This window comes from Grammomys surdaster, unplaced genomic scaffold (assembly GCF_004785775.1).
Source record: "Grammomys surdaster isolate TR1022 unplaced genomic scaffold, NIH_TR_1.0 125408, whole genome shotgun sequence".
NCBI classification, from domain to species: Eukaryota; Metazoa; Chordata; class Mammalia; order Rodentia; family Muridae; genus Grammomys; species Grammomys surdaster.
In genome coordinates this window covers 670,662-688,755 of record NW_021620278.1, presented here as the reverse complement: position 1 = coordinate 688,755, position 18,094 = coordinate 670,662, and the positions used below count along the sequence as shown (strand labels likewise).

General features: G+C 45.5%; 1 protein-coding gene across 2 annotated transcripts in view; it reads left to right on the top strand.

Annotated features, from left to right (window-relative positions):
- Positions 1 to 17,810, top strand: part of Vps13d (vacuolar protein sorting 13 homolog D) — a 219,532-nt gene extending 201,722 nt beyond the window's left edge. The window contains exons 67-69 of one of the 2 annotated variants that reach the window (XM_028786006.1): positions 6,689 to 6,820; positions 13,563 to 13,803; positions 15,095 to 17,810. In XM_028786006.1, the coding sequence (XP_028641839.1) occupies positions 6,689 to 6,820; positions 13,563 to 13,803; positions 15,095 to 15,226 (505 nt within the window). In that variant the 3' untranslated portion in view covers positions 15,227 to 17,810. The remainder of the gene's footprint in view (positions 1 to 6,688; positions 6,821 to 13,562; positions 13,804 to 15,094) is intronic. The other variant, XM_028786007.1, reaches the window with a different exon arrangement.
- Positions 17,811 to 18,094: the final 284 nt, after the last annotated feature.

Below are 18,094 nucleotides of genomic sequence, written 5' to 3'. Positions count from 1 at the left end.
CCCTTTCCTTTCCCTTTCCTTTCCCTTTTTTCCTTTCCCTTTTTTCCTTTCCCTTTCCCTTTCCCCTTTCCTTTCCCCTTTCCTTTCCCTTTCCTTTCCCTTTCCTTTCCCTTTCCTTTCCCTTTCCTTTCCCTTTCCCTTTCCTTTCCTTTTCCTTTCCTTTCCCTTTCCTTTTCCTTTCCTTTTCCTTTCCTTTTCTTTTCCCTTCCCTTTTCCCTTCCCTTCCCTTCCCTTCCCTTCCCTTCCCTTCCCTTCCCTTCCCTTCCCTTCCCTTCCCTTTCCTTTCCTTTCCTTTTCCTTTGTCTACTTGTTTTGAGATGGGTTCTCATGTGAAAGTAAATTTAAAATTTGGTTCTTTTGTTACACTGGCCACATCTCACATGCTTGGTAGCGATATGGCTGTGAGGCATATTAATCAATGCTGCCCTAGACAGTACCAAGCATTGGAAGGGGTGTAGATATTTATGTGTTTCTACTGTATCCTGGTGGGAGTACAAAATGGTTTTACCTCTTTTTTTTTTTTCTAAATGTACCACATTTTCTTTATTTAGCCTTTGGTTGAGGGTCATCTAGATTGTTTCCAGGTTCTGGTTGTTATGAATAAAGCTGATATGAACATAATTGAGCAAGTGTCCTTGTGGAGCTTTTAATATTCTTTCTTTGTTCTGTATATTTAGTGTTTTGATTATTATGTGGTGGGGAGAATTTCTTTCTGGTCCAATCTGTTTCATGTTCTGTAAGCTTCTTGTACCTTTATTTTTTTATTTTTTATTTATTTATTTATTAATAATTTATTTATTTTTTCTCAAATTGTAATTCATTCACACAGGGGTTATAAACACAGAAAGGCAGGATGTGGGGAAGGGGGTGACACTGGAGTGTGGGTGTTCAGGGGGAATACAGATACCTTTTAGAACCAGGTATCGGCTGGGTGAAGGTTCAGGGGACAGGTCACTATGACTCTGCCTATGACTCACTTGTTCTTATCTAAGTTGGTATTGTCTGCCAAGGCTACCTATTTACAAGGTCTATGACTACTCAGGCTGGTAAATTTCCACAAAAGCTGCCTGTTTACAATAGCTTATAGCCATCTGTTTCAATGTTTTTCCACAGAGGCCCAAGACTTGGTGTTAGTATACATGTATGACAGGCCTATTGCTGATTTTAGGCCTGTGGCTGGTTTTAGGCCTTCAGTGTGTAAGCAGGGCTGCCCCTGACATCTCCTCCCTTCTCTAAGTATAGTAGGGCTATGGCAATTCTAATCTTGCGAAAGCGGTGATAGAGACCTGACCTCCAGTAATTGAAGGGGACCTTGTAATGGCTCCAGTCCCCCTGTCGTTGTCCAGTGAGGCATGAGGGCCATACCCATCCCGATGTCTTTTTCCTGGAGAAGGGATACTTTTGACATCAACCCCTATGCAGCCAGGCTTGTCCCTCAGGGAACCCAGAGAGATATTCTTAACTTTCATTTATATTCCCTTGCAGTGCTTAGCCTCGAAGCCTAAGCAAGAATTCAGATCGCCTGTCAGAGGGGGTTCTGGGTGGCCCCTCTCTGCTTGGTCTAGGGGCAGAAGTCCCCTCTTTTAGGTTGGGTGGAGATGGGTTTTGGGAACACCCTGGATAAAGTAACAACCTCATCTTGAGTCTCGTGGTCCTCCATAGCTAACCTATGATAATGTATCTGAATAGGTTTTGCTACCAAATTATTTTTCTGTTGTTTCACAGAGTTAGTCAGCCTATTTGAGGCCCAGGGACCAGAAGAAATAAGCAAAAAGAACCCAAATAATGGTCCCAAGATGGGAGGAAGTAAGGTTGACAACCTTGGAGAGGCTAAAAACCAATTCTTGTACCAGCATTCATCTGTCTCTTTCTCTCTCTGATTTTTCTCAGGGCCTTCACTGACCTATTTCATGCTCTCTTTAACCATCTCTGTCTCGTCTGTGTAAAGGCAACATTCTTCTTTAAGAGCTGTACACAGTCAAGAGCTGTACACAGCCTTTTCTATTGTAATAGAGTAAATCAAGTCCAATAAGGATCTTTGCGATTTTAGGAGGTCTCTTCAGACAGCGAAACGAGGGATTTCTTCAGATTAGTGATGTCAATCTCTAGCTGTTTGATGTTCTTGTCAGTGGCCCTTCAAAGGTCTGAGTAGTATAAGTTCGGAGGCCAGCATCTGGATTAGAACTTCTAACAGCAGACATCACGGGTGATTCATTTTTACCTGGGAAGCTGCCTGAGTTAAAGTTCCTGGGAGGCCCTCTTTCTCTCGGTTTTCTGAGGTTGGGTACAGAGCTGCCACCTGAGACCTGCTCTATGCTCAGGCCCAGGCCGGAAGTCGGTTTTACCCCTTTAAAAGTAACTAAAATTCTCCTCTTCAGCAAACTTTAATATCCTGAAATCTGGCAGAAAGTGTGCAGGCATCCATGTATGCATGTGTGTGTATCCAAATCCAAAGGTCATCAATAATACAAAATGTGTATTATTATTATTACTATTATATTATTATATTATTGTTTGTTGTTCAAATGCACAAGAATGTTCATAGCCACATCACTTGTAATAGCAAGACTTTGGCCGGTACTCAGATAGTCATACGATGGGGTATTAGTAAACAGACACAAGTGAATTCCCGCTGCCCAAGGGAAGGGCTAATTCCTCTCAATAGACAGCAGCGTCTGCAATTACCAACACTATTAGAAATTATAGATAACACTGGTATGCCAGAGCAAACTTTGAAGTGTGGGAAGACAGCCTAGGAAAGAACATGGGCAATAGACACAAGATTCAGAATTCAGGTCTGTGCTAGAAGAGGAGGAATGGAGTTTGGATGCAAAAGACCCAAGCTGTGGTCAGCAGTGGGGCTGTGTATCGTTTGTTCAAATAAAGAGGCCAGTGATGCTGGCAGGTCCTGAACAGAGCCTGGCTCACTGGGAACAAAGATAGGGTGACTTAACAGCCAGTCAGTTACATCTGTCTATGTGTCTATATAGTCATACAGATGACTATGAGAACAGTTCTACCTCACAGTTGTTCCTTTTCCTCAGTGAAAGTCACCTCATAACCTTTCTACCAGCTCCTGGGTTTGGAAATATTTGCTTATGTTTGACTTTTTTTTTGTTGTTGTTGTTGTTGTTGTTTTGTTATTGTTTTTTTGGTTGTTGTTGTGTTCAGATTTGTTCTCACAGTGACTTTACACACCATCCCCAAACCCTGCTCATGACCAACCAACCTGAACATAAGAACTTGAAATGTAGGTTGTGTTTTAGATAAGAAAAACTAGCTTTAGTTACTGACTCAACATTGTAGAAGAATGAAGAAGAGAACCTTTAATCTTCCTTTCACCTTTCTAAAGAATACTCTCAAATCACTCCTCTGTGGGGAACCCCTCATTTACAGAGCTTGTCCTCTCTTTGAGCTACAGATATAATGAGAGGCTGTGGGTTTTCCCCGTCTATATCATATTGATATGAACATGAGTTTTGAACATCACAGTGAGCTCCTGTAGGCCCCAGCACTAGGCACCGAGTCCAGCCTAACCCTTGGTATTTGGTAGGCTACCAAGAGAGGACTGTAAAATTGGAGGTAGTTTACCCTCTATGGAAAATCAGGGAGGAAATAAGCATAACACGTGGGTATGGGGGCGTGCCCACAAGGGAGCTGCTCTAACTGCTCATTCTGGATGTATCTGTGGGGTTATAGTTTGCAGGCTAGAAGATAACAAATATATTGGGAGTGGACATAAAGTTTGAGAAAGGGCTCTAGAGGAGCCCACTGAGTCAAGGAATAAACTTTTTGGTGACACGGGGCCTATTTTCTTCCGTTCTAAGTTGGCCTGCAGTTGGTGTGACTTCTAGGAGCTCAGGAGCAGGAGCCTGCTGTCTTTCATTGGGCTGCAAGACTTCCTTCAGTTCCTTCAGAGGGATGCTGAGTTCACAGTCAGTTTTCCCCTCACCCTGCTGTTAAACACTAAGGAAAACTGGTGTCGTGAAAGGAACAGGACACATGTTCACAAAGGATAAAGTTTCATATCTACCCTTTGCTTCCCTAGTGGACTAGACAGAGGCACCCTGGACCTTTCTCTTAGAAAATTGAGATGATGCCCGTTGGCTTTCACATTGCAGAACCTCCTCTTTGCTTCATAGCCCAGCAAAGGCCTCCACTGCTCCCCTCCCACAAACCATTCACCTTTCTGTTGCTTCTCTGCAGGCAGCCAGGCACTGCTGAGGCCAAATGCTTTTTCTTAATGGTGTGTGCTGTTTATGTGGAGGGAATAAATACACACATATTTGAGTGAGGTGATGTGTTTTGAATAGGTGACTGGCTTGCTCTGAAGTTATGTTTCCAGAAGAGCCATTCTCACTGATGTGGGGGGAATTGGCATTCGGGAGGCTAAGGCAGGCCGGCCAGTTCATTGTCAGCTAGAGCTATGTAGTAAGTTCAGGTCCAGTATGGGCTACAACATACAAGACCCTCACTCAAAGCAAATAAACACAAAGGCCATTTGTTAGCAGCTGTGGAGAGGTGGAAATAATAGTTAGTATGGAGTATATGTTATAGGTAAGCCCACAGATATCTCTGCAAGTTAGGAAGTGGGCTGAAAGGAGAATCAAACCTTACATTGAAAGGAGATGGGAAAGTGACCTCACCATCTTCCTCTTGGAGAAATGTTTGGTCTTCTACTTGCTAGCCAATGGCCCTTCCAGAAGCCTCTTAGGCAAAAGATCATGGTAATGAATATCTTGGGGAAGAAATGTTATTGATCATTGATCTAGACAGTAAAATGACAGCAATTGTTTCACCAGGCCAGGAAACTAGAACATGCCATCTGGAAAAGCCCACTCAGCACCTACCTGTGGACCCCTTGCATATGGTGACCTGCTAGCATCCATAGATGAGCAGTTATGAAGTTCCTTTCTCAGTGGACTCACTGTGTCTACCAACACCACTATCCCCACTTTCAGGGAGACCTCAGGGGTGAAGGACATCAGTAAGCCTAAACCTTGAAGGAAGAGTTGAAACTAAGGATAGTGGGAATATGTAAATATGTGCTATAAATGAAGCCAACCCATTACCCAGCCTGTCATGCAAGTCATTGTGTCTTCTATATCTCTCCTGAAAACACAACCAAGAGGACCTAAGTACCCTCATACCTAAATATTTGCGAATTGTCTGGGAGTGGGAGACTCTCTGGCTTCCTAAGAACAATCACACACATACATCCCCCACCCCATGGCACCTTCTGGACCCATAGCCTGGTGAACTCGTCCTGACCTTTGTCCAGAAACACTTGCAATGATCTTAGCTCTGCAGATAGCCTGTGGCAAGTTCCAGACTTCTGCTTCCAGGATCCTACCCAGACTTGCCTTTTTTCCGGTCAGTCTGTCTCCACTGCCACCAGTACGTGGTTCTACAGTGCTGATTCAGTGTGGCTGCCTGTTCCCCTCTTTGAGGTATGTCTAGAGAGGGATGTTTTGCTTCAGTGGGTTCCAGGAACAAATAATAAAAAGTACAGCAAGTACACGGCTAAGGACAGACCCGGTGCACTCTTATCAGTCATCTGAAGTATGCACTGTCTTTCCAAGACAAACATGGACTCCTGTTTCTAGGAAAACACCAAAAAGTATTTATCAATTATCCTGTCTATGGTTTGTGGAAAAAGACAACAGCAACCGTCCCTGAAAGCAATAGCAAAGCAGATTCCTTTAGGCAACCAACAGCCAAGGGCATGAGTTAGGGCTGCTGCTGTGGCCTGGGACTAGTCTCCTCACGTGGCTGCTGCATTCCTTACCCTTTACCAGGGAGACTGGGCTCACTCCACAGTAACCTGGCAACATGGCAGGTTCACACTAAAGCCCCTGTTGTGTTCCTCCTGCACCCACTGCATGTCCCCAGAGGGCTGACCCAAAGAAATCCCTAGCAAAATGATGTGGGCCACAGGGAGGCTTGTGATAATCATCACAGAGCCATGGTGATGGGTAATCTATGCTCTCTGGCACGAGCAATGGGCACTTTTCTTGATTTTCCAGCCGACAGGTAGATTGTGACATCCCATTACACAAGAGTAAACTGGAGAGCCTAGGGAGTTACCTGATTGAGCATCATAATAATCTTTTTTATTGGATATTTTATTTATTTACATTTCAGATGCCATCCCCTTTCCCCATTTCCCCTCTCTAGAAACTCCCTATCCCATCCTCCCTCCTCCTTTTTGCTTTTATACCATTTTAATTACATGCATGTATTAAGGTCAGTTCTAGGTTGAGGAACTAGCAATACAATAGATGCAAATAGTCAAGGAACAAGGAGGAGAATAAACATGAATAGTCAAAGAACAAGCAAGCAATAAACAAAATTCTGAACACTCCCAGGATCACTGTTTCTAAGGGCTTATCAGGATGACCAAAATATCTGAGCCAACTTCCCTGTCCTAGCCCAAAGTCATTTTCATGTCTGAAGCCTACTTCCTTGTTCTAGCCTAAGATTTAGATTCCTGACTCAAATTACTTCTTTGTTCTAGCCTAAGATTTAGATTCCTGCCTGAATAACCAAATGATTATAAAGTCCAGTGGGCATAGACAACAAAGGCCTGCAGCAGCTGGATCCTGTCAATTAAGCAATGCCTTTTCAAATGAAGAAGGACAAATTTTTAACTGTGACACTTTAACTTCTTGTCCATTTGCCCTTCTAGGACCCAAGCCCAGAGGGTTCGGAAACCACGTTGCTGCACTGGCCCACAGGGGCTGCTTCCTCGATATTCCGAGAGCCAGGCAGAAGGACAGGAACAGCTCTTCAAGCTAACGGACAACATCCAGGACGAGTTGTAAGTGGGGGGCAGAGAAACAGCCCATTGGTCTACTGTGTTACCTTGTCTGTCTTTGAGAAATTTCTCTGTAACCCAGAAGCTTCATGCTGATACAGCCCTTAGAAGAGACTGAAGAATTACTTGTCCTAAGTGTCAGATTGTAAATGGCCATTACCAGAGGGAGTGGCTCTCAGCCTGCTCCAGAGCAGACCTTGCTGCATTGTCACTGCTGTATCAGTCTCTCTGTAGTCAGTTTAGAGAGGCCAGTACATGAAATAGTCGCAGTGTTTTTTGGTTTTTTGAGACAGGGTTTCTCTGTGTAGCCCTGGCTGACCTGGAACTCACTCTGTAGACCAGGCTGGCCTCGAACTCAGAAATCCGCCTGTCTCTGCCTCCCAAGTGCTGGGATTAAAGGCGTGCGCCACCACTGCCCAGTAATAGTCTCAGTCTTAAGGGATTTTTGTCCCATAAATTTTTTTTAAAGATTTTTAAATTTATTTTATGTATATGAGTACACTGTTGCTGTCTTCAGACACCCCATAAGAGGACATTGGATCTCATTACAGATGATTGTGAGCCACCATGTGGTTGCTGGGAATTGGACTCAGGACCTCTGGAAGAGCAGTCAGTGCTCTTAACAGCTAAGCCATCTCTCTAGCCCCCATAATTTTTTTTTAAACTTTAGTATCTAGTGTTTGCTAGAGAATGCTAGCAAACTGAAACCAAATAGCAAGTTATTACCCATCAAATATTCTGGAAATGCAGTTTTCTTAATTATTTTGTCACTCTTACACATTTTCAGCTAGTGAGATTATTCTTAGCCGATGTGGTAACCATGGCAGTCTCTGGTGCTATTTTGTGGAAATCCTCAGAATATAAGGTGCTCTGTGACTTGACCAGTGTGAAAGGACCGAATTTCAGCCATAGAAATGTCCTAGTGTGACTTGTATCCTCTAAGGTGAAGAGAGCTAGGAAGGATCTGGCACTGTGAGTGTTGCTAGCTGGTGGAAGAGTTCAGGGGGATTAGCTCCTGGGAGTGGCCTTCAGTGTCATTGGTTGAGACAGCACCAGAGACCTCAATTCCCATTTCATATTTGTTTGAATGAGAACATAGAAAATGAAGTCTAGAATTTAGGAGATGGGCTATGGCATCTTCTTAAGTGTATCTTGCTATGGTATCATTGGAACATCTCTAAATAATACTGTGCATTTCTTCTCTTGAGCCTATTCTACTAATAACATGTGTGGACTGAGTGGCCTCAACAACAGAAACTTAGATCTTCATTTCTGAAGGCTGAGAGGACTGAGACATTCATATAAACTGCATCATTGATGCAGTTTTGGGCCTCAGACTCAGACCTAAAGTGTCATTTGTCAGCCAAGCAAAACATGATGTAGACTCTACTAGGATGGCAACCAGTGATGGCTAGGGTATCCCTCTCATTGGAGAACCCTCTGAACCTAGAGTAGTACCTGGGATTCAAATCACTCAATAAACTCAGCTGGAGAGCTGCAGTTCAACATTTGTGTTAACACATGTTCCACTTTCCATATCCCATGGGTTAAGTAAGAGGTAAGAGATGTAGCTAAGCTGGTAGAATGCTTGCTCAGCATGCACAAAGCCCCAGGTTCAATAAACAGCTCTGCATAAAACAAGAGTTGTAGCATTTGCACTCAGGAGATGGAGGCAGGAGTATCACAAGTTCAAAGTCAGCCTCAGCTACCATCCATAGTCAGCCTGGCATCCCTGTCTCAAAAAAGAGGCTAAGTAAAATTACAGATCTTTGTGTGTTAAATCTTAAATTCTTTGCTAACCCACCTCTATTCTATCCAAACCATCCCTGTTACTCTGCAATCAAATTCATTTGTAATAGAATGACATAAGACCAGAAAAACACCATGAACAAAGTGTATAGTCCAGGCACCATGGAGTTGCCGCCCACATGGTACACAGCCTGGAAACAGGCCAGTGAGCTAAGATCTGCAGTCAGGATGAAATCAGCAAAGTGAATTTCAACTAAACACTTGAAGTTCATGTGATCTGGGCACAGTTACTGGCTGAATTTTAACTTTGGAGATGAAGACTTTGTATCTCCACCCACGCTAAAGGTGGAGCCTGGCCAGTGGGTGGTGAGGGAGGCATGTGACCTCAATCTCCCCGGGCATATAGTTGAAGTGACCAGGAGGCCTGGCGAACATGGCTTGGAGTGTCCTCTCTTATCAGCCTTTACTCTGGGCAGTATGAGTGGTCCAGTCATCCCTCTGCAGGAAGGGTGTTCTCAGGAAAAACATGGATGCTGACTTCTACCTCTGACTTTTATCCTAGATTTGTAATTAAAAACATGTTTAAGGATCTAATTATTTGCATATTCCCCTCAGAGTTAACCCGTTAAAGGGGTCTTTAATACCTTGCTCTACTGTTCTAACTAAATGTTTCCACATTTTTTTCCAGTTAGACTCACTGTTTCACTTCTGGAAAATATTGTGTAATTACTTCCTGATGGAGTGAAAACCCCACAAAGTCCCCCAGCACCACAGCAGCGTCAACTTTGATCTCCCACATCAAGTTGCATTTAGTTTTGTGGGGTTTTTTCCATTTAATTAAACAGTATTGAATGGATTGTCACTGACATCCAGTTGAAGGTCTGCTAAGGCTTCATAGCAGGCTCATCAGTCCTCTGCCCCTCTGTTACTTCCCTTCTCCTCAGTCTTAACCCAGGATCCTGCTGAGGAGGATGTTAAAATAACACTCTGTATGGTTAACTTTTCTGAACAATGCCTAGTTGTGGCTAGAAGTCACCCTGTAGTTATTTTTGTTTGTTTGTCTTTTATGAAGTATCCACTTTGTTTCTAGTATTTTATCAAGTTGGTCCATTCAGATTGCAGGCACAAAAACGACTCTGGCTTTGTGATCCAGAAGCTGCTGTACTCAGCAGTATGGTCCTTGAGTTCTTTCATCATTTAGACAGAAAGGAATATTTAGGAGGTATGTGTGTTTAATACAGAAAATATATAAATGGAAAACAAAGGAGGGCTTGTAAACCTCAGGTTTTTCTCCTTAGGTGCTTGCTTCCTAGAGGCAGGGGAGGAGGAATTTTGAAGAAGAGGGATTCTAACCAAAGTAGCATGCTAAAAATGCTACCTTTCTCTTCTAATGAAACCAACTCATTTACATGGTTAGCAAAATCAAAAAGAATTCAGGAAATGAGTAATAGTGAAATCCCCTTTGTTCCCTCTGTCCCTCCTTCCTTTGCTGGGAATGGACCCCAGGGCCTTACATGACTAGGTGGGCACTATTTCTCTCAGCCACAGCCTAGCTCCAGCTTACACTCTCTAAGCCAGGAGCTAACCTGTCAGAAATATTTGACACCTGCAGACTTGTGTCCAGCAGCTTACTCAGCTGCTCAAATAGAAGTCAGTGGCTTGCTTGAAGTTCTGAGGGCAGCACAGCCCCTGGCATCCTACACCCAGTGTTGTACCTATGTGCAGTCGGGTTCCTCCACACCTCTTAGCATCCTCTCTGTCATCTTCTGAATCCTTGCCCAATACGTTAAGTTTCACTTTGTGCCAGGTCAAGTACAACTTTGTGGTATTCCTCAGCAAGTCCACAGTCTAGCAGGTCACACAGATTTGTTTGGGAGGGGAGGGTGATAACAAAGGGGAGAAACTGAAAGATGTTCACTGATAGTTCCCTTGTTGCCCACTGCCTGTAACGTAGACAGTTACTGCCCTAAGAAAAGTCTGAGCCACTTGTCATGGGCCTCTGGTGGTTAGTTTTGAAGAGAGGGCCTCTCTGTCCTCTTCTGGAAGGACAGAACTTATCCTGGTGCTTGTGTTTGTTTGTCATCTTCCCTCTACCCTCACAGGACAGATGGGGTGTCCTTCCTCTGTCACCCGAGAGGCTTTCCATCAGCTCATCTGTGGGCCAGCAGCAGAGAAAAGCTACTGTAGGTGCAGTATAGAAAGCCAAAGTCCATGTGTCAGCCATAGCCTCTACTGCTCTGTTGACTGGGGGTGGGGTGCAGAGCCTGTAGAGAGCTGGCCTGCAGCTGGGCAGCCACAGAGAAAAGGGGGGCTGGAGGAATACGTCAGAAGAATGAAGGGCCAGCAGGGCTGTTTTGCCCACTGAGTTAACTCCTCACAAAGTGAGTGACAAGTTCAGGATCGGGATCAGCAGATGAAGGGTCTGCCCCAAGCTGTTTGAGTGCATCTTTGATGTGGTTTCCAGATTTGGGATATGGGGTGTTGTCAAGCAGACTGACAATAGTGGTGGTGATGGGACCCAAAACCTTGACCTTGGCTAATGGGTTACAGAAGAAACCTCAGGGAAAATGGGGAGAGAGCCATTGGCTGCCATTGCCCAGCTCTCTTTCTTCTCACAGCCCTGCCCTTGGTTCTGATCTGCTTTTGGTTTGAAGGCTTTAGAACAGTGAATGGTGTGAGAAGCAGCAGCCCTAGGGCATAAGCCGGGCTCCTAGGCCCAGAGTGGAGATACAGGCATTGAGGGCTGCTGTACTTACTGTACTTGTTCTGTCCCAACATGGATCTTCTCCATTAATCTTAACTGAAGGAGTTGGTAGGCAGCACCATCTCCCTCAGAGATGAAGGAACTGAGTCACCAAGCTGCAAGTCACCTGACCACAGTCCCAAACTTGTAGGCTCTCCTTTCTAGCCTAGCCAAGATTTCCTTTGCCATGCATGCGGGTGCCTTTTACAAGCACCCCTGGCTCAGAGCCACAATTCCTCCTTGTTTCCTGGCCTGTAAGAGGAATTGAGTCATTTGTGGCCTCCTAGAAGGGAGTTGGGATATGTGCTCAGGACCAGCCCCTGTGCCCTTTGGTATAAAGGCTTCTTTCTGGGTGTCACCAAGCCTCCTCAGAGGATGGAGCACTAATGAGAGGCTAGAGATACAGTCTCTCCTGGATGTTGTAATCTGTGTGTCTGCTCTCATCCTGCCTCCTGGCCACCTTTGGAGCCTCTTTAGAGACTTCCAGACAGCCTTCATGGCTGATCGCCTGGCCCACCTGTGCAAAGCTGTTTGTGTGTGTTCAGTTCATTTTCCATCTAGTTCCAGCTGGCCCTGAGATGCTTTCTATTCTTTTTATCTTTCCTTCTGTCTCTCCGTGTCCTTTCCTCCTCCCTTCTCCTCATACAGTAACGCTGCCCCTGACTCTGAGTGTGGGGCATAAGGAGGCTAAGCCTGCTGATCATGGAGAGCGGCTAAGCACTTCTAATTTTGGCAATGAGACTTTACAAGTCTACATTCTCAGCATTGCCAACCAGTTAAATGAGAACAGCAAACCCCAATTTTTGTCATGGGAGCCGTAATTAAACTGACGACTGGAACAACGTGGGTACTTAGCAAGTCCTCATGGGTGGCTGACTCAGTGGTGGGTACTCAGGAAGTCGTGTGGGTATACAATGGACCACACTGGAGCTTAGAGCGCCACTGAAACCAGAACGCTTAGCAAGAAGCAGAAGGAATCCTCTGGCAGTGCTTTGACAGGCCAAGGTGTTGAAGGTCAGCACCAGTCAAGGGCCAGGTTATTTGGGGAAACTTTGAGGTTAAGGATGGTGACTCCGTGTGGGGGGAATAGGAAGGAGAGTGAAGGATGCTCTAGAGAGGTGCAGAGGAGAGTGAGGGCCAGCCATGCTTGGCTCTGACAGGCACGTCCCTAGCTGCCAGCAAACTAGCCCTGTCCTGCCATCAATGACTCTACCCTTTCGGATGATTTTGTGCTTTGTGACTCTAGACTAAGGCTACCCTGGACCTGGATCCATGACAGTTCCAGATACAGCCGTGGCTGTGAGCAAACAAAATTTAAAACCCCAGGGTTCACAGCCAGCCTATTGTCAGTCAGCTCTTGGTATGCTTGCCATCACTCAGTGTGCTTACTGTCCCTGATGCCCAGCCACACTAGAAGGGTCAGCATAAGATACAGACGGCCACTAAGCAGGGAAGACAGTCACTGGTTTTCCTTTCAAGGTGACTACTCCTGGCTCATCAGCTAACCAGAGAGGTGTGACCTGCATAAATTTCCACATCAGTCTGTGAGTTCTGCTGCAGGTACTCCAGGACTCAGTCTTCTCTCTCTGTTTTTCAAATCTCAGTTGTTTCTGAGTAGCCTGGGAGCTTTTAGAAGTGATGAGTACAGTTTTGAGAGTTCAGTGGTATCACAAGTATCACAAGCCCTGTGACTCTGGCCTTACTGCATAGGGGTCAGGTGACCTCTCATCAGGGCAGTCAGAGGGAAGAAGTAAATGCAAGTATGCAAATGCTATTGTTTGCAGTCTGGGCTGTCCCCTCACTATCTTCTAGCCCCTACTGTCTCTCCTCATGGTCTATCTGGTCTGTCACGTGTCCTGTTAGCACAGCATTGTCTCCATTTTCTCTAACTCACAGAAGTTCATGAAGTACCCCACAAAGCCCCTATCAGAACAGGATTTTTTTTCTCTGTTTGAAACTCTTAGCAAATATTACTTGTTAATGGTCATGAACACCCTACAGCAGAACGCTATGAGCTATGAACAGCAGCTCTTGAGGCCAAGTCCTTTATAATACAAACTTACAGATGAGGAACCTGAGTTCCAGAGTAATAAAGCCACACACCTGCACAATGAGGGGTGGTCATTGAGAAGCCTGGGGAAGCCTAGGCCTCAGACCCTAGACATCGGTGGGTCTCTGCCCTTTTGAGCATCAAGGGACAGCCTGACCCTGATATGAAGCAGCTCAGCATCACGAGTTCTCTTTCCCATGCAGCTTCATAGCCGTGGAGAACATGGATAGCTACTGCGTGCTTATCTCCTCCAAAGCTGTGTACTTCCTGAAGAGCGGGGACTACATAGACCGAGAGGCCATCTTCCTCGAGGTCAGATACGATGACCTCTACCACTGCCTGGTCTCCAAAGACCATGGGAAGGTGTATGTGCAAGTGACCAAGAAAGCTGCCAACTCCAGCAGTGGTGTGGCCATCCCAGGCCCATCTCACCAAAAGCCAATGGTGAGTACAGCTGCTTCTTGCCACTCACATGGACAAACCCTGCTCTACCCCTGCTTTACTCTGAGGACCCCAGTGTGAGGTATGAACTGCACTGAATGTTCCCGCTCTGCTGGAAGCCCTGGGTGTGTTCTTTTACCCTTGTGTCTCAGTTCCCAGTCAATGCAAAGCAGTGATAGCCATAGAGTTTTGTGTCCCTGAAACATGGTACTAAGTGCTGGCACCCTGAGTCCAGGACAGGGCACATACTGCATTGTTTTTCTAGTATCAGAAAACCACAACCTTTTGATCTATGAACAGAAGTGGAGTATATTCAATAGATATTTGTAAATAAGATATTTGTAAATTTGTAAATAAATGGTATCCGTCTCTATAGGTAGGTATTGTGTCAAAACTTTTGGGTGGAGATGCACCCAAAAGTTTCCAGCATGCCCTTCCCGAACAGTGCTGTGAGAGACAGAGGGATCAGGGCAAGTGATTCCTTCAGGCCACATAGCTGACTGTGGCACAAGCTAGGGTTCAGATTTAGCTGACCCATCTGACCCCATCATTTATATCTAGTCCAAAGAACTTGCTCTGCTGAGCTGGGCGAATGAGCCCACAGCAGAGCAGGTGTAAGGAAGCAGCTCCAGCTCTAGTCACAGGTCCAGGCATTGATCCTGCTGCTGCATCCCCAAAGCTTCACCTTTTGAGTAGTTGTATTCATCTCGGCTCTTTCTATAGACCAGAAAAGCCATCTTGCTGGCTTTTTCCCCAGAAGCACTTCAGCGTTCTCTATTCTCTCAGGGATGAACTGGAATGGGTTTGAGCTTCTCAGCCCCTCCTGGGGTCAGTGACTTAAATCAGAGCTGCTTGGCTGCAAGTTAATGGCCCACAATGTGCATTTTCCACCAACTGTGCCTATCCACCCCTGTCTCCCCCATTCAAGGCAGGCTAGCAGTGAAGCACTCTGGGTAAGAAAGCCTTTAGGCACATACATGCTGATTCTTTATGTGCCCAACCACCACCAGGCTTTGAACTTTAATAAGGGGTTCAGTCCATTGTCCTGCCTTACCTGTGAATGGAAGCTCATTAGTTATGGGTGGTGATAGGCTGCCTGCAGTAACCTGGGTCATAAACTAAGAGCTTGGATTAGAGTGACCCAGGCACAGGCCCCTAGGAATCTCTTTATCTTCAATGTTCAGATGGGAACTGCTTTGGGGTGGCTGTCCTCTGCCCATGCCCTGTAGTTGTACTTGGTTGAGGTTGGCTGCCCAACCTCAGGGCAATGTGTTCATTCTTGTCTCCTCCCTAGGTGCATGTGAAATCTGAGGTCCTTGCTATCAAGTTGTCACAAGAAATAAACTATGCAAAGAGCCTCTACTATGAACAGCAACTTATGTTAAGACTCAGTGAGAATCAAGAGCAGTTGGAGCTGGACTCCTGAGGACACCCGGCTGCTGGAGAGGGATGCTCCAGGCAGAAGCCCAACCCAGAGGGCTGAAGCCCAGACTTGGCTCCTGTTAGAAGGGAAGCCAGAAGAGGTTTTGGGGGAAAATATCAAGGAACAAGAGAAAAGAAATTCTCATAGGGAAAAATGTAAACAGAAACCATATTAGTTTGTGGGGCAGGGAGTTTCTTTAGATTATGGGGAAATAATTTTTAAAAGTATTGACGGAATAACGTTTTAAAATGTATTAAGATGGATCTAATTTTTAGAATGCCCTGTATTTTGTTAACATGTATATATGTACAACTATGTTTGTAAATACATAGAAGCTTCTGAGCAGGGCTGTTCTGTTGTGAAGGTTTGTTTCCTGTACAGTAATGGAAAGTGTGGCCCTTCTGTCACACTGCTTCTGTCCCTGTGGGAAAATAGTTTTGGAAGTGGAAAGCTGCAATGTGTGAGTTGCAACTGCAGTCAGTGTTCAAGGGTGAGGCTTCAGTTACCTCGAGGCAGCAGAAGCAGAGCCACCATGGAAAGGACTAGAGAGCAGCATGATGCCCATCTTTGTTCTCACCCATGTTAAAGGCAGTGTTTAAATTTCTCAGGCAGTTTTCTAATGTCTATCCATTTGGCTTTCCACTCCACCCAACTGTGAGGTCAAACGTTAGTAGCTGAGTGTGTGCCTACACATTGTGGCCATCCAGGTTTTCCTCATGCTGTTTGTCATTAAAGAAGTGTGAAGCATTGGTGGGTTCTCTTGACATAAATGGAAAAAGGTCCCATTTCCCACTGTGTTCTGTTTAATAAAACAACATGCTCATGTCACAGCACTGTGGCCCCCTGAGAACAGGATGAGAAAGGAGTGACTTATAGAGAAAGGTGTGCATGGGAGCCAGGGACTTCCTGAGTTTCACTGTGGTGTTTCTCTAGTCTAGAAAGAGTAAGCAAGTTGGAGGTGGAGTGTGGGCCTCACCTCATACTACAATCAAACCTTGGAGTTTTGGGTGGGTTTTTGTTGTTTATTTGTTTTGTATTGTTTTTATATAAGTCTAGCCAATTTCTACAATTGTGTCACAAGTAGCTGAGATCCAGGGTGACCCAGTGGGTGTGTTTTGCTATTTATAGTTCTAATCCTTCTAAGATACAAACATAGTGGATCTGTTCTCCAACCCCCACCCCCGATCCCCATATGTGTGTCTGTGTGTGTGTGTCTGTGTGTGTGTGTCTGTGTGTGTGTGTGTGTATGTGTGTCTGTGTGTATGTGTCTGTATCTGTGTGTGTGTGTGATGTACCATGGCACATAAGCATTGATAGGCAAGGGCAATCCTAAAGGAGCACTTGAGCTACATAAGTGTTTTCAAGGAGCTATCTTCTTGACCTCCTAGTTTGCCATCTTCCCTGGACTGGACTGGACTGGACTGGACTGGACTGGACTGGACTTTTGTGTGTTGGGTCTTTGGTTGGTGATTTGTGGCTCCCTAAGGAGGGCATGATGTTGTCAGTGCCCTTGTTGGAGACTCACAGCTGAGGGGGAGGAATTAGTTCCTCATGGCCTTCCTCAACAACCTGGGCCCCCATACCCACACAAGTCTGGCCTTTGGTCTTATTACCAGTAACTCACTACATGAAATCTTGGTCTCTTATAGAGGAGGCTTCAGAAGCATTGCTTATATATGCCCCCTGCCACGTGCTGGGACAATCCCTTCAAATATCCTAACCATTAGAAGGAACTAGTATTGCTAAGGGAAGTCTATCCTGCCTTGGGCCCCTTAAACTGAGTTTCTCAGTCTGCAGCTGGTGCTTCAGGAGGACCCAGGGAGAATCAGACACCCTCCCCCGGCTCCTTTCTAATTTAATCAGCTCTTTAAATAACTGTCCGTCTCCTGCGATGACACAGCCCCTTCCTATAATATTTAGTTTTAGAAGGAGCAGGTATTAAAATGGGGTTTGGAGACCAGATGGGGTGAGACTTCAGGGTGAAGGAAGATCAACTGAGTTCTCAGTTCTCCCAGCCCAAAAGCCCTTTTGCCAGGCCTGGAAAATAATCCAGATGCCTTCACCATTGCTTCCTGGTTTGCCAGGACAGAATTCAGTGCTCCAGAAGAAATGGGCCTTGCCAAAGCTCCTGTTTCCTCTTAAGTTGGTATTCACCATGTGTCAGAGATTCTGCTGGGACAATTTCATACTGCCTCAAATACAGCTCTTCTGGGAGGGTTAGCAGATGAATGGAAGCTGGATGAAGAGACCTTAGAAGCCACCCGGGTTCTTAGATCACATTGGAAAGCCAGAAGGAGAACATCCTGCTCCAGGCCCACTTAGAGGAGGCATGAGGCAGCCTCTTGTGTCAGCCTCAACTGTTTGGTGGGGAGCTCATCCCACCTCAGTGTTCTAAAGGATCCAGGGCCATTTTATGTTCAAGTGTCATTTGTACCTCAAAAAAAAAAAAGATATAAAAAGCATCATAGCTGTTCAGTGAATGGAAAATAAAATACCTGGTTCTTCACTATGTACACACAGACTGTGCAAACTCCATACCCTAGAGTTGGCACATTCTAAAAATAAAATGCATTGTTGATTTCCCACACGTTTGCTTTCTTCCTGCTCTTCTTCCTGCTCCTCCTCCTCTTCTTCCTTCTTCCTCTTCCTCCTCCATGTACCAGAACTCTAGAATCATCACCAGTGACAAGACATCAGACATAATACAGCCTTGGCAGTCAGGGGCAGCCTCTGCACTCCATCCAGGGACTTGAATCACCATTGGAGACTGAACATACCTGGAGTGAGCAGACAGAAGTGGCTTTGCCCTCCAGTAGCTGTGTGCTAGATGCTGTTCCCTACCACCCCAGGGCTGCTGGGCTGAGCCTGGAG